The sequence below is a fragment of the Bubalus kerabau genome, chromosome 5, assembly GCF_029407905.1.
Source record: "Bubalus kerabau isolate K-KA32 ecotype Philippines breed swamp buffalo chromosome 5, PCC_UOA_SB_1v2, whole genome shotgun sequence".
In the NCBI taxonomy this organism is placed as follows: Eukaryota; Metazoa; Chordata; class Mammalia; order Artiodactyla; family Bovidae; genus Bubalus; species Bubalus kerabau.
Window position 1 is genome coordinate 98945365 of NC_073628.1, and position 15369 is coordinate 98960733.

The following is a 15369-nucleotide window of genomic DNA, read 5'->3' on the forward strand; positions in this document are numbered from 1 at the left end:
CAAGAAGCCAGGCAGAGACGAAGGGAGCTAAGAGAGGAAAAGCCTGAGGCTGGTCGAGCTTGGCTGCCAGGCGCCAGAAGAAGGGGAGCAGGAGGGCGAGGCTGGGAGGGCGGGGCTTGCAGGATGAGGGGCCAAGGCTGCTTTGTCTCCAGGCTCAGGGGAAGCAGTGCAGGGGCTGAAGCAGGAGATGGCAAGAGCTCCGCACAGTCATACCCCCCGGCCTGCTGTGGCGGGGGTGACCGCAGGAGACCACGTGGCGGCCTAGAGGCCGGGGGTGGGGTGGGGGCGGCGGGGGGAGCGGGGAGGGAGGTGATGCTGGGACCTGGGTGGGTGATGCTGGGACCTAGGTGGGGGGTGATGCTGGGACCTGGGGGAGGTGAAGCTGGGACCTGGGGGGGTGATGCTGGGACCTAGTGGGGGGTGACGCTGGGACCTGGGGGGTGATGCTGGGACCTGGGGGGGGTGATGCTGGGACCTGGACGAAAGTGATGGGGTGCAGTAGCTGGAGAGGGCGGACGGCCCTTCTGGAGTCAGAACTGACTGGACCCGCTGACCCATGTGGCACTAGAGGTAAAGAACCTGCCTGCCAATGCAGGAGATGTAGAGATGCGGGTTCCATCCCTGGGTTGGGAAGATCCCCTGGAGAAGGAAATGGCTATGCACTCCAGGATTCTTGCCTGGAGAATCCCATGGACAGAGGAGCCTGGTGGGCTATGACCCATGGGGTCACAAAGAGCTGGACATCACTGAAGCAACTTAGCATGCAACCTGACCCATGCGGGCGAGCACCAGTGAAAAGGTGAAGCCAAAGCCAGCTTCAAGGACTCGGGGCGGTGGCGGGGGGAGTTGGCTCCTGGGAAGGTGTCTGCTCAGGCCTGAGCAGAAGACGGGCATGGTGACATTATCTGAGATGAGGGGACTGGGTAGAGGAAGGGGTTGATGGGAAACCAGGTGTATTTAAGCTTAAAACACAAGGTGGAAATGGCAGGTGGCCAGTGGATGGGGTTACCGAGAAGGTAAAAGAAGGTGATCCACAGAAAGAACACCGACCAGAGCTCGGCAGTGGCAACAGCGCTCACTGCGCCTGGCACAGCGTGGAGGCGCCAGGCACCCCTCCTGTTACACCCACAGGGTCTGGCACGGCGGGTCCATGACCATGCCTGTCTACACGAGAGGAAGAAGTCAGAGGTCCAGGGCTGGGGTGAGCAGTCAGGAGCTGGTTAACCACACACGTCACACTTCCTCCTCCAGGGCTCAGAACCACCTCTGACTACCAGTGACTCAAATACATACAAGCCAGTGGTCAAATGCCACAACCGCTCACATGGCACAGCTCACATTCCGCTGACTTGCCGAGACTCGGGCCAATTCACAGCCTTACGTACAGAAAAAGGTGACATCACCACCGGAAGAGCAGCTGTTTATCGAAGGTTTGAGTGCGTCACCTGTAACATGGGATCAGCTCTGTCACCCAGCAGCTTCTGCTCGTCTTTCAGATCTTGGCTTCTAGGAGATTCTACCAAACTCTCGGCCTACCCTGCTGGAGGGCCCTCTCTTCGGCTGCTTCCCCTGACTCACTTGGTGCTGCCTGTTACTCACTCTTCCTGCCACCCTGATGCTCCGTCAGGTTAGGACTGCATCTGCCTGCTCCCTGCAGCATCTCAAGCATCATCTCTGTCAGGTTAGGACTGCATCTGCCTGCTCCCTGCAGCATCTCATGCATCAGATACAGCGCTGCAGTCACTCCGCAGAACGCTGTGCGGTTGGGAAGCTGAACACACACACCACCAGGGATCCACCTCGGAGGTTCCATGTTCAGAGAAATAAAGCCGATGATGTAATATAAATATATAAACTGCTTTGAAAATATAATATGACCAGGACAAACAGAATTTAAAATCAGTGAAAAATACAAGGGGAAATAAGAAATTCCATAGACAGGTTATACGGATTACGAAAGGTCGGGGGAAAAAAAAAGTCAGTTATTAGAAGACAGATCCATGCAGATTATCCTGAATGCAGGTTAAAGAGACAGAAAGACTCAACACTCACACACACACACACACATAGCGTGATGACTCTTCAAAATTAAACAGCACGTTTTCAGACAACTGGATCCACACAGAAACGATAAAGAAGCATAGGGAAAGTCCACCTAAAACCTGGAATGTGGAGAAGAGGAACTGGGATGGGACTAGGGGAGGGACCCAAGGTTGGCAAGTTCACTGGCACCTGTCATATCATAGTTCTGCATATGTTACCTAGATTGTGTGGTGTGTGCACGTGCCTGCCCAGTCATGTCTGACTCTCTGTGATTCCATGGACTGTAGCCCGCCAGGCTCCTCTGTCCATGGAATTCTCGAGGCAAGAATACTGGAGTGGGTTGCCATGCCCTCCACCAGGGGATCTTCCCGACCCAGAGATCGAACCCGGGTCTCTTGCATCTCCTGCGTCGGCAGGCGGGTTCTTCACCACTAGTGCCACCTGGGATTGTGTAATCGTTCTTTTTTTATCTGATCAATACTTAATTCAAACCAACACAAAGAAAAGGCCCCTGGTTCAGACCTGCCTGGCCCACCTGCCCTCGGGCCAGCTGGACGGTGAGCAGGGACCACCTGGCCTGAGTTCAGCCCTACAGGCCAGGCGTGGCAGTGGCGCCAGAGTCATGGGGCAGGAAGTGAGACCCACAGTCGGCTCCTGGGAAGGTGTCTGGTCCTCGGGAGCGGAGCGTGAGTTTGCAGCTCTGGTCAAGGAGGCAGAACCCGGGACACACAGGACAACCAGCCTGGCTGTTGCAGCCAAACTACCCTAAATGCCCCCAGCTGGGAAACCAAGGCTCAGCTCCTGGCCCCACAGGGGTCTGGTCTCCAAAGTCCTCACAATATGACTGAGAAGACATCAAGAAAAAGATAACAGATAATAGCAATAACGGCGGATGTGTATCAGTCCATTTACCCCTCACAGTAACAACATGTACAGAGGTCCTGCTATTACCCTCATTTTAAAATGTAAAGAGGAACTTCCCTGGTGGTCCAGTGGCTAAGACTCTATGCTCCAATGCATGGGGCCCGGGTTTGATGCCTGGTTGGGGAACTAGATCCCGAATACCACAACTAAGAGTTCACATGCCGCGCTAAAGATCCTGCCACGATGAAGACCTGGCACAGCCAACCAAACAAATACATATTTCAATATGTAAAAAATAAATACAATGTAAGGAAATTGAGGTTCAGAGAAGTCAAGCAACTTGCCCAAGGTCACACAGCTGGGAAAGGGGTAAAAATGAAATTGGAACCTAGGCAGCTGGCCCCAGGGGCTTCCCTGGTGGCTCAGCGATAAAGAATCCACCTGCAATGCAGGAGATGGAGGAGACACAGGTTAGATCCCTGGATCAGGAAGATCCCCCGGAGTAGGAAATGGCAACTCACTCCAATATTCTTGCCTGGGAAATCCCATGGACAGAGGAGCCTGGTGGGCTACGTCCATGGGGTCTCAAAGAGTCGGAAACAACTTAGCGACTAAACCACAACAAAGCAGGTCCCAGAGCCTGCCACTCTCACCACCTCCCGGGCTCCCTGTAACTTCCCACCCAAACAGCCGCACGGCAGAACAGGGCGCCTGGCATGGGCTGAGCAGCAGGGCTCTGGTGGCTTTCAGAAGTGGAGGCTGGTGGCTGAAGCAGGAAACCAAGCTGGGCTTTTTGGTTGGGTTGGGGGTCGACGCAAGGGGCCAGGGGCTCAGCACCTCACGGGCCAGGAAAGGTGTGAGGAGGACAAGGCAGGGCCGTGTCCCAGGTATGTGGGCCCACAGTGACCGAACCTTGTCATTTATACAGAGGACATGAAAAACCGGATCATTAAGTACAATCTCACGTGTACAAATAATTCAGATTTTTAAAATTGCTGTGCGTCTCAAAGAACTGTATGTGGGGGGCCGACTCTGCCCCTGAGCCACATCCTGGTTGGGGTGAGAAGCGTAAGCTAGAGGGCGGAGGTCCCGACACACAGGTCAGATGATGGATGGGGGTGAGCCTGGCTAGTCTGGCAGAAGCGGCCAGTCTGTGATTCGCAAGAGCAGAGATCGAGAACAGATGGAAAGGCCTTTGGAAAGGAGATTGAGGGGCTTGAGGAGCTATTAAAAGTCCTCGACCTCACCAGTTAAGCAGTTACTGCACGATCCAGCAGCTCCAATCCTAGGTGGACACCCGAGAGAAAAGAAAACATATGTTCTCAAAAAACCTGTACACAAATGTTTGCAGCGGCCTTATTCATGACAGCCAAAAAGGAGAAAGAACTCAAATGTCCACCAACTGTTAAGTGGATAAACAAAATGTGGTGAATCCATCCACACAGCAGAATGTTATCTGGCAATAAAAAGAAATGAAGCGGGTGGCACTGAAACATATACATCACCCTATGTGAAAAAGACAGCCAGTGGGGATCTGCTGTACAACAGAGGGAGTTCAACCTGCTGCTCTGTGATGACCTAGAGGGGTGGCATGGGGTGGCAGGGGGAGGGGACATATGTATACTTGCGATTGATTCATGTTGATCTGTGGCAGAAATGAACACAATATTGTAAAGCAATTATCCTCCCATTAAAAATAATTAATTAAAAAAAAAAAGAAATGAAGCACTGACACAGGTGTGGATGAACCTTGAGAACGTTACGCTCAGTGAGAGAAGCCAGACCCAGAAAATCACATACTGTACATCCTAGTTACACGAAATGTCTGGAATAGGCAAATCCACAGAGATGGGGAGTAAGTTTATGGTTTCCAGGGCTGTGAGGACGAGGGGCGCAATCAGAGGGTGGCAGCTAATCAGGGGTGGGGGGGAATACAGAGCTTCTTTTGATGAAAATGTTCTACAACTGATTGTAGTGATGGATGCACAGCTCTGTGACTATACCAAAGCCCACTGAACTCTACCCTTAAGTAAGTGAATTATATGATGGGGGCTCAGCAGTAAAGAATCCACCTGCCAATGCAAAAGACTTGGGTTTGATCCCTGAGTTGGGAAGATCCCCTGAGATGGAAACGCCTACCTGCTCCAGTATTCTTGCCTGGAGAATCCCATGGACAGAGGAGCCTGGTAGACTACCGTCCATGGAGTTGCAAGGAGTCAGACACAACTCAGAGGCTAGACAACAACAAATGATATGTGAATTTCTCTCAATAAAACTCTTTTTTTATTAGAGGTGGAACCCTGAGAGAGGTGCTGTGAGAAGATTAAGCCATCTACGATTTGCAAAATGAACAGAGAGGGGACCAGTGGGAATGAAGTCAATGAACAGCTTTGGCTGCAACTGAAGGAAGTAACAAGGGCCACAGCAAACAGTGAAGCATAGAGACACTGAGAGGATGAGGGAAAACTGCATGACGACTGGCTGGATCCATGAAAGGCCATGTGGGGTTATGGTCTGCAGTCTCTGCAACCAGGCTGCATGGGTTCAAGGACCTGCTGTGCCTTCTTTTAGCCCTGTGACCTCGGGAAAGTGATTCTACGTCACATATAAAAGAGGACTGGCCGCAGTGCCTGCTCTGTGGGGCTGCTGTGAACATCAATGAGCTAACACATGCATGGGGCGTGGAGCAATACCTGGCATGCAGAAGGCACTGATACACACTGGCTAGCATTTTTATTATCACAGGGGCTGCAAGAGAAGGTCTGTCAGAGACAACTGACAACTCAGAGAACAGCCACTATTTGAAAATGAAGAAGATAGAGGGCTTTCCTGGTGGCCCAGTGGTTAGGAATTCACTAGGGGACACAGGTTTGATCCCTGGTCCAGGAAGATCCCCCATGCCGTGGAGCAGCTAAGTCCGAGTGCCACAACTCCTGAGCCTGCTCTCTGTAGCCCACGAGTCTCAACTACAGAGCCCACACCCTGAAACTACCGAAGCCTGCTCGCTCTTAGAGCCCGCGCTCTGCAAAAAGAGAAGCCGCTGCGGTGAGAAGCCTACACACTGCAATGAAGAAAAGCCCCTGCTCACTGCAACTAGTGAAAGCCTCACACAGCAACGAAGACCCACCACGGCCAAAAAAAAAATTAGAAAAGGCAGGCAGTATTTCACGAGAACAATGCAGTGGTAGTTTAAGTTCTAAATCTGCTGGGTCTGACATGGTGATATACATCCAGTGAAAATATCAGTATCTCAGAGGTAACTGGAGATTATAAGACCAGGGCTTGGAAAGGCAATGAATGCTGGACATAGACTAAATTCCATCAAATCAAAAATGAGACAGAAACTAAGATCTGGCTTGAAGGAGTTCATGTTTTAGCTTCCCAGGTGGCTCAGTGGTAAAGAATCCGCCTGCCAATGCAGGAGACAAGAGTTCTATCCCTGAGTCAAGTGATCCCCTGGAGAAGGAAATGGCAACCCACTCCAGGATTCTTGCCTGGGAAATCCCATGGACAGAGAGGAACCTGGCAAGTTACAATCCATGGGATCACAAAGAGTCGGACACAACTAAGCGACTGAAACAACAAGATGGAAACAGGCTGCAAATTCAATTCTATCACCCCATCCATGGTAGACCCAACTTCAGAGAGGCTCAAATATGTAAAAATGTGTATCTTGGAATCAATGAATTGGAGTAGATTTAGGAGTGTAAAGAGGACAGTTAAAGCTTTGAGAGCAGATGAATTTTTGATGGAGAGAACACAGCAGAGTCTTAAAGAGTTCTGTTATCTGCTTACTAGTCATTAGCTCAGCAAATCCCTAAGTGGCCCTTTTCCTATTTTTATCTGCTCTCACTCCTGGAGAGGAGGCATTCTTAGGTTTACTACCCGCTGTGTAAAAGAGAGCTTCCTTCATTCCTTAATTTCAAGCTTGGGGGTGGGAGGGGGAGTGAGCCTGTGTTCAGCGCAGCCCATGTATTTGTGGACTTGGATCCTTTCCTGCGGAGCTGTCTTTCCAGTTAAAGTGGAGTGATCAGGCCCATGGCTGGCACCTCATGGGGGAAAGGCAGGGCAGTAAAGCCCAGGTGGGGGCTGGTCCTCCTGACAGCACCCAACAAGGTGATTTTTTTCTGGTTACCACCAGTTATTGTGGACTGACTTTTCCTGAAAGAGACACATATGACTCCTAGTATCTTTCCTAGGTTGAAAATTGAGGGGTAAAATCCCACCGGTATGTGAACAAGGGGGACTTCCCTGGTGGTATAGTGGATAAGAATCCACCTGCCAATGCAGGGGGCACGGGTTCAATCCCTGGTTGGGAAACTAAGATCCCACATGCCGAGGAACAACTAAGCCCGAGAGCCACACTGCTAAGCTTCCATGTCCTAGAGCCTGTGCTCCACAACAAGAGAAGCCACCGCAAGAAGTCCACACACCGCCACCAAGAGCAGCCCCTGCTCACCACTAGAGAAAGCCGGAGCACGGCAATGAAGACCCACCGCCACCAAAAAAAACTGATTTTTAAAAATACGTGAACAAGGATAGAATAAAGCATGCATGTGCGTGCCAAGTCGCTTCAGTTGTGTCTGACTCTTTGTGACCCTATGGACTATAGCCCACCAGGCTCCTCTGTCCTTGGGATTTTCCAGGCAAGAATACTGGAATGGGTTGCCATGTCCCCCTCCAAGGGATCTCCCCAACCCAGGGATCAAACCCCCATCCCTTAAATCTCCTGCATTGGCAGGTGGGTCCTTTACCACTAGCGCCACCAACCAGCTTCATGGAAGACAATTTTTCCATGGACCTGGGGTGGGGGAAGATGGTTTCAGAATGATTAAAAATACATTACATTTATTGTGTGTTTTATTTCTATTATTATTACATTAGCTCCACCTCAGATCATCAGGCATTAGATCCCAGAGGTTGGGGACCTCTGGAACAAAGCACAACCAGATTGGACAACTGGGAGAAAAGACTAACTTGGCTCCTCAATTGTTCAAACACTGAACTCATTGGAGTCACAAGACTGCAGGTATGGGAGACCCATCACTCTACTCCTGGGTCATGTTCCCCTTGACAACCTCCCGGGCAGCACCCCATGCAAGGTACCCTGAGAAGAGCAGCTGCAAACCCACCAGAACAACAGGAACAGGGAAGATGGGGGCCCGATGTGGACAGAGTGTAGGAATGTCACCAGTGACGAATGCAGCTGTTGCGAATTTTCTGATAAACAGTCCAGTAAGATGTAAAAACAGCCATAAGGTCGTGCTGACCCATCTGGGCTAGTCCTTCCACTTCAGAAGTACACGTAAAGAAAAAATACTTCTTAGAACGCTCATTAGTGTTCTATAATTAGATAATGGTTGCATGACTATGTGAATATATTAAAAACTACTGAATAGTACACTTTAAAAAAGGGTAAATTTTACGGTGTGTGAATACCTTTATTTTTTTTAAAGCTCTCAAAGTACTATTTAAAACAGCAAAGAGTGGAAACAACATGCCTAATAATAGAACGACTCATATTCTGTGATATAAACAGGACTGAACAGAAACACAGAGAGACTGAAAGGGATACATTATGCAGGCTGTCAATACATGGAAATTTAAGTACATATATAAGTGTGAGAGAGAGAAAATATTAGGTGAAGAATGGACATAAGAGAGAATTGGAGATCAATTACCATCTTTATATAACCCAACACAAGTCACCTACAAGTCACCTGGTGCCCAGAGAGACTGAGACGCTGCTGCTTCCCCTCCCAGCCCACTTGGAAGGAGAACAGTAGTCTCCATTTGTAGAGCATTTCCATGCGCATTATCTGACTTAATCCTTAAAACAATCCCAAGGGAGAGGCAACAGGGGTGGCCATCACTGCAGAGGCTGCCGAACATGCAGCCTTCAGATCTTAGACCAGAACCCCCTCCCGGTTGTCTTCCTTCGGTGGGAGATTTGGACTTTCCCAGCAAAGCAAAAACAAAATGAAAAGCTGGCTGTGATCTCTACCAATAGGTTCTGGGACCGCTAAGAATAAAAACGGGGAGAGGGCCGAGGACAGAGCGAGCCCACGGGCTGGAGGCCCAGCAGCGGCTCTGGGCTCACCTTGCGGACACGGGGAGGGGCGCTGGCCCTGCTGAGCAAGCTGCCAGCATCCCCCTCCACTGCCCCCCCAAACACCAGGCCAGGAGACAGGACAGCTGTCGTGTACCTGGAGATGCTGGCTGCCTCAGCAAGGGGTATGGAATGGTCAGTCCAACCCTCAGGGTGACCAATGTCAGAACAGGGAGCCCCCTGAAGCAGGGACAGCCACATGGTCCATAGGAAAGCTCCATCCTTCCTCTTGCCAAAAAAAAGGAGAGCCTTCCAGCCAGAGGGGAACCAGGGTGGCAGAGAGACGCCTGGGGCACCTCCCGACAGGAAGGCCAACTGCTGAGGGCTTGGACAGACTGAAGCTGAGGGCGTAGTGGTTAAGAACCTGGGTTATGGGGTGCCACAGACCTGGGACCCCCTCCCTGCACTTCTAGGTGGGGGGACGGCAGCCCGGCCTGACAGCTGCACCTCAGTCCATGAGGACAGCCCCCCTTCCAGAAGAGCCCATCCCCATAGCTGTGATGAGGGCAGCAGGGGTCACCTCCACACAGGGGCTAGTGGCCCAGACATGGTCACTCCCTGGAGGGCCCAGAGGGCTGCCTTGGGAGACCCCCCCCCCCAAGGGAGTGGTTGGCCAGGGCTTCTGTGACTCTCAGGACAGGACTTCCAAGAGGGTGGCCCAGACAGGGTGAGAGGGAGCTGGGGCGGGCCTCCTGCTCCCCTCCCCCACCTCCTTTATTCCCCTCTCCTGTCTCTGCAGCAGCCTCGACTGCAGTGAACTCCTCTGGGCCAGAGGCTGCGGCAGGAGAGAAGAAAAAAGCTCTCACAGCAGGGAGGGAGGCATGGAGCGAGGGAGCCAGGGGATGGGTTGGGGTGGGGCGGGGGGGTGGAGGAGACATCCAAACCCCCGTGCTGCTCAGAAGCCCCCACTCAGGGTCTGTCTGGGACCAGGCCTGGCCCGTAGCCCCCTCCCTTCCAGCACTTAGGCCACAGTCTAGGAGCAGGGTCCCTCCAGGGCCTCCTGGCACAAGAGTGAGTGAGGGGGGCGGGGGAGGGGAGAAGGCCCCCACACTCTGCCCTTCTGCTTAATGGCCAGACCCCCGGGCTGGGACTCCTGCCTGGATGCTTGCTGGCCGCACTTGGCCTCACTGCAGCACCTCGCCGGCTGAGCTCACCGGACAGCAAGATGCTGTGACCTCCCGCAGGGCAGGCAGTCTTTCCTCCTGCGGCTTCCCACCCCCAACCCCAGGGGGAGGCACAGGCACGGCCCTGGTCTGCTGGGCACAGCGTTACTGGCCATGGTGGGTGACTGCAGGGTCCCCAGCTCCTGTCCTCTCTCTCCAGCCTGAGCTTGAGTCCGGCAGGGCCCTGAAGCAGATCAGGAGGGGAGAGAGAGGACCAGTGCTGAGGACGCACAAGGCCCCTCCCTTGGGATGCAGAGAGCGCTTGTCCTTCTGGGCCCCCTAGGCCCAGGGAGAGAGACAAGACAGAAGGAGAGGGAGGGAGAAGCAGAAACAGAGGCAAAGGGAAGAGAACCCCCAGTTCTGGCTGTTCCCGAGGACCCAGATCCACAGCTGAAGGGGTGAGCACAGAGGCAGGGAGTCACCCCACCCTACACCATCAGGCCTGTGTGCACACCTGGCCAGGGAGATGCGGCACCCTGGACAGCTGCTGTGCCACTGGCCACCTCTGACAAGGAGAGCGGTCTGAACCAGCCCCGCCCTGGCTGTGAGCCGCGCACAACGGGTGGGTCCCTGAGGCCTGCCCTGCTCTGGGCCCAGTGAAGCAGCATGTACTTGAGCTGGCAAAAATAAGACCCACTGCTTGGAACCCACACCCCGAAGGCAACCGGGCCGGTGCTTTGGTCCCACACAGCAGCCCTGAAGGCAGAGCCATGGGCCGCCCTCTGCTCTAAACCTCAGCCGTCACACTAGCATCCAAATCCAAGATTCTCCCTGCCATGGGCTTGCCACGGCTAACAGATCTGCTCAGGCCTCAGCCTACCTTTCTGTCTTCCTTTCTGCTTTCCTTTCTCTGACATTCAAAGGTACCTTTGCAAGGAAGGGCCTTTGCCCAGCTCCTGGCTTCATATAGATTCTACAAATGACATCAAATATCAAGAAGGATGGTTCCAACACTTTGGCCACCTGATGCGAAGAGATGACTCATAGGAAAAGACCCTGATGCTGGGAAAGATTGAAGGCAGGAGGAGAAGGGGATGACAGAGGATGAGATGGTTGGATAGCATCACCAACTCAATGCACATGAGTTTGAACTAACTCTGGCAGATAGTGAAGGACAGGGAAGCCTGGTGTGCTGCAGTCCATGGGGTCAAAAAGAGTCAGACAGGACTTGGTGACTGAACAACCACCACCAAGAAGAATGATGTGGCAGAGTGGAAGAAATAAGAAGCAACACCAATTGGGGACTCCAGACATCACGGGGTAGGACTGGGGAAGGGGCTGCCAGAAATGGGGGAGGAGAGGAGACCCAGTGTCACATCCAGGCAGAGAGGGGCTGGCTCCCACCCGCCCCCAGCCAGGTGCTTGGCACCAGATCTGTAGGTCATCTCTCTGCGGATGAAGCCAGGGCACGGCCCAGCCCTCACTCCTGCCAAGACAGGAGGCACACACAGGTCTCAGGTGGAAACCCACAGCCTGAGCCCCTGCTGAGGACAGGAGAGGAAATCCAGAAGGCTTGAGGAGAGCCATGAAGACCCACTACAGTGAGGAGGGCACCTTCTTCTCACACAGGTTCCAGACAGAGAAGCCCAGCTCCTCTTTAGGATGGCAGGGACCCTGGAGGCTGGCTCCTGTCTGGTACCCTAGCCCACTGTTCCTCCCACCTGGCCCTGACAGCACCACCTGCAATATTCATTCTGGAGTCTGTCCTGATATATATCCCCAGGTGAACCCATGAGGCATCAGGGGACAGCAGGCAGCTGGGTCCCCATGCCTGAAACCCCCCACACCCACCGAGAGCTTCTAGCACTAAACACACTTCAAAGGGGAAAGGGGAGAATGCTGAGGGGAGGAACAGAGCGGAAAAGAGACACAGACCTCCTGGGCCCCATCCAGGACCAAGGGATCGGGGGCCCACCTTTCTGCCCAGGCCCACACCGATGGGTGGGACAGTGGCCTAGGGCTGCAACACGCAGTTAGGGGATGAGCTGGCTGCAATGGTGCAGAGCCCGGGGCCGGAGCCAGACTGCCTGGACCGAGACCTGGCTACACCATATCCGGCCGTGACCTTGGGCTCATCACCAAACCTCATCCGTAGGTGGAGGCTAATAATAGCGCCCTTCCCATTTGGCTACTAGGGCCTCAGGACACGGTAAGAATTAGCTTTTATCATTGGGGTAAAAGAACCAAAGCTCTGAACACATGCAGCCAATGCTCATGAGATGTGATGGGAGTCACAGAAAGCCAGGGCTCAAGGGGCACAGCTGCTGGTTGACACTCAGGATGAAAGCAGAGGGGGCCACTGCTGTAAGCAGAAGCCTGGGAGCCCTGCGCGCTGATGGTCTCCACCACCCTCAGCAAGGAAGCCAGCTTCCCTCCCAGGGTTTACTGGCAGCCAGCGTTTTCAGTGCCTGGGCCAAGTCTACACAGCCCAACTACACGCTCCCTTAGGGCAGCTGTCACCATCCGGGGCTTGCCCGCGGGCACCCTGGGGTATAGCATGGCACAGAACTGGGCACACGCAGGCTCTGAAAGGAGACCGCACACCAGCAAAATCTTCTCTCTAAGCAAGCACTGGAGGAGAAAATGGCAACCCACTCCAATATTCTTGCCTGGAAAATCTAATGGACAGAAGAGCCTGGCGGGCTACAGTCCATGGGGTCTCACAAGAGTTGGACATGACTTAGTGACTGAGCATGCACGCACGCAGCACTGGCCCTGACGCAGGGGCCAGGTAGACCCTCCAGCCCTGTGGGCCGATGCCAAACCACTGATGCAGGGCAGGGACCGCTCACGCACCTTCTGCGTCCAATGTCTCCTTCATGACGATCTCCACCCGCTCCACGTGGTGACGGTTCCAGAGGCCGTCCAGGGCTGCACGGTTCTGGTCTCGGAAAGGCAGGATCTGGGCCACTACCTGCCAGGGAGGAAGACTGCAGAGCTATGGGTTTCTCCTGGAACCAAGAGGGAATCCTGACCCCACGGAAGGGCCCACAACCTCTCTATCCCACTCAGAGGAGACACTCTCGAGAGCAACAGTCCCCAGATGCCAGGCCTTCACAGCCCAGTAAGGACTCAAGAACCTCTCAGTGACCTCCACAGGGTTAGCAGCCTTTTTCTTTTTCTTTGCCAAGAAAGAAAACATTTAAGATTCTCTACCTTCTATTGATGCTTCTGAACTGTGGTGTTGGAGAAGACTCTTGAGAGTCCCTGGGACTGCAAGGAGACCCAATTAGTCAATCTTAAAGGAGATCAGTCCTGAATATTCATTGGAAGGATTGATGCTGAAGCTGAAACTCCAATACTTTGGCCACCTGATGGGAAGAACTGACTCACTGGAAAAGACCCTGATGCTGGGAAAGATTGAAGGCAGGAGGAGAAGGGGACAACAGAGGATGAGATGGTTGGATGGCATCACCGACTTGATGGACATGAGTTTGAGCAAGCTCCGGGAGTTGGTGATGGACAGGGAAGCCTGGCATGCTGCAGTCCATGGGGTTGCAAAGAGTCAGACACGACTGAGAGACTGAACTGAACTGATCTTCTGTTACCATCCATTTTTAATAAAGAAAGTTATTTTAACACTAAAAATGGAACAAGAAAAGTTTCAAATTGAATACCATCCAGTATTTTTTTTTTTCTAATTTTCCCCTAAACAAGTGAAAACCTACCAGGACAGGCACTGGTCTAAGGGCTTACCTTTGGAACACTGCAGCTCCAACCCCATGGAACATGATGACCCCCATGTGGCCCTTGGCCCATGGCCTGGTCAGGGCCAGAGAACACACGTGCTTGTGTGTTCTCTGCTCTGGTTTCCAGCAAGAGGTGTCCTGAGGGGCCCTGAGGGTCTGTTCAGATTGAACTGGCCAGCTGACCAGCCTCACCCAGGAGGCCAGCCCCTTGCTTCACCACAGGGCCTGGATGAGAAGCAAGGACTCAAAGAGTCCCTATCCTGTTTTAAGATCTCGTTACCAGGCTTCTGGCTCAAAACAGAACCCGGAAAGGAAAAGGTATTGAGAAAAGGCAGATGGGTGCGGAGTAACATGGTTAATTCGAATTCTCACAGCATGCCCACCCAAAAGCCGGGCCCAGACCCGAGAGTCTCAGGGCCCCCTCAGTACAGAACACAGGGCCAGGCTGGGAAACAGAAGCCATGATACACAAAAGAACAGGATGCATGGACAAGGGCCAAGCAGTCCTGCCGTTGCCACTTGCCTCCTGCCCAGAGTCAAGATGACCATTGGAGCCCAGATCTCACAATGCCTTTGGGGCCAATTCCACAGTCAGTGGTGCTACCTGGAGGGTGGCGTCTTACCTACCCCAGCTCCTCCACCCTATAGGCTCCGGGCTGCGGCTCACCTGCTTGCCCAGGTAATGGTCCACCCGGTACATCTCCTCTTCCCGGAAAAAGCTCCCCAGTTCTGTGGCCAGCTGTTGGGCGGAATGGAGGTCATGGCCAAAGGGTTTCTCGAGCACGACGCGCAGCCAGGCACCGGGGCCTGGCCGGCAGCTGCTGTTGATGTTGCGGGCAATGTCCACGTAGGCAAAGGGCGGCACCGAGAGGTAGAAAATTCGGCCGGTCTCCCGGAGGCCTTCGTGCTCAACCTGGGCCTCAATGTCCTTGCTCAGGGCCAGGTAGTCCTCGGGAGTCTTCAGCCGGCGGTACTTACTCAGCTGCTGGAACTGAGCCTTTAGTTCAGCACAGTGACCCGAGGCCATATCCCCAGGGCAGGACAGGGACTCCAGGACCTTGGCGATGACCTCCTGGCCCTGCTCGGTGCTCGTCAGAGCAGTCCCGTGGAAGCGAAAATGGTGGCCCTTCTCCACCTCCTCCAGATACAGATGGAACAGGCCCTGCCACAGGTACTTTCTGGCCAGGTCCCCGGTAGCACCCAGCAGGATGATGGAGACCTGTCTGGGGAGATCCTGGGCTTGCAAGCCGCTGAGCAGGGCCATGCACATAGCCGCCATGAGCATCTTCCAGACGCCTGGGCGCCTAGGAAAGACAGAGAAGCAACGAGGAAGGATCAGACATGGCTCGGTGGCTGCGATGTTGTGGGGGAACACATTCCTAGGTTATCAAACATTTCCTTCCTGGCAAGGAACAGCCACCTGTTTCACAGGGAAATGTTTCAGTCGCACAGCTTCCCTCTCCCTCCTCACAGCCTGGCTTCTGTGCCAGGCAGCCAGTGG

At 53.5% G+C, this 15369-nt stretch overlaps 1 protein-coding gene across 1 annotated transcript in view; it reads right to left on the reverse strand.

Moving 5' to 3' along the window:
- Window positions 1–15369, reverse strand: part of H6PD (hexose-6-phosphate dehydrogenase/glucose 1-dehydrogenase) — a 40175-nt gene that overhangs the window by 10546 nt on the left and 14260 nt on the right. The window contains exons 2-3 of the mRNA XM_055582388.1: window positions 14536–15172; window positions 12976–13093 (exon numbers count right to left, since the gene is read on the reverse strand). Of these exons, the coding sequence (XP_055438363.1) occupies window positions 12976–13093; window positions 14536–15172 (755 nt within the window). The remainder of the gene's footprint in view (window positions 1–12975; window positions 13094–14535; window positions 15173–15369) is intronic.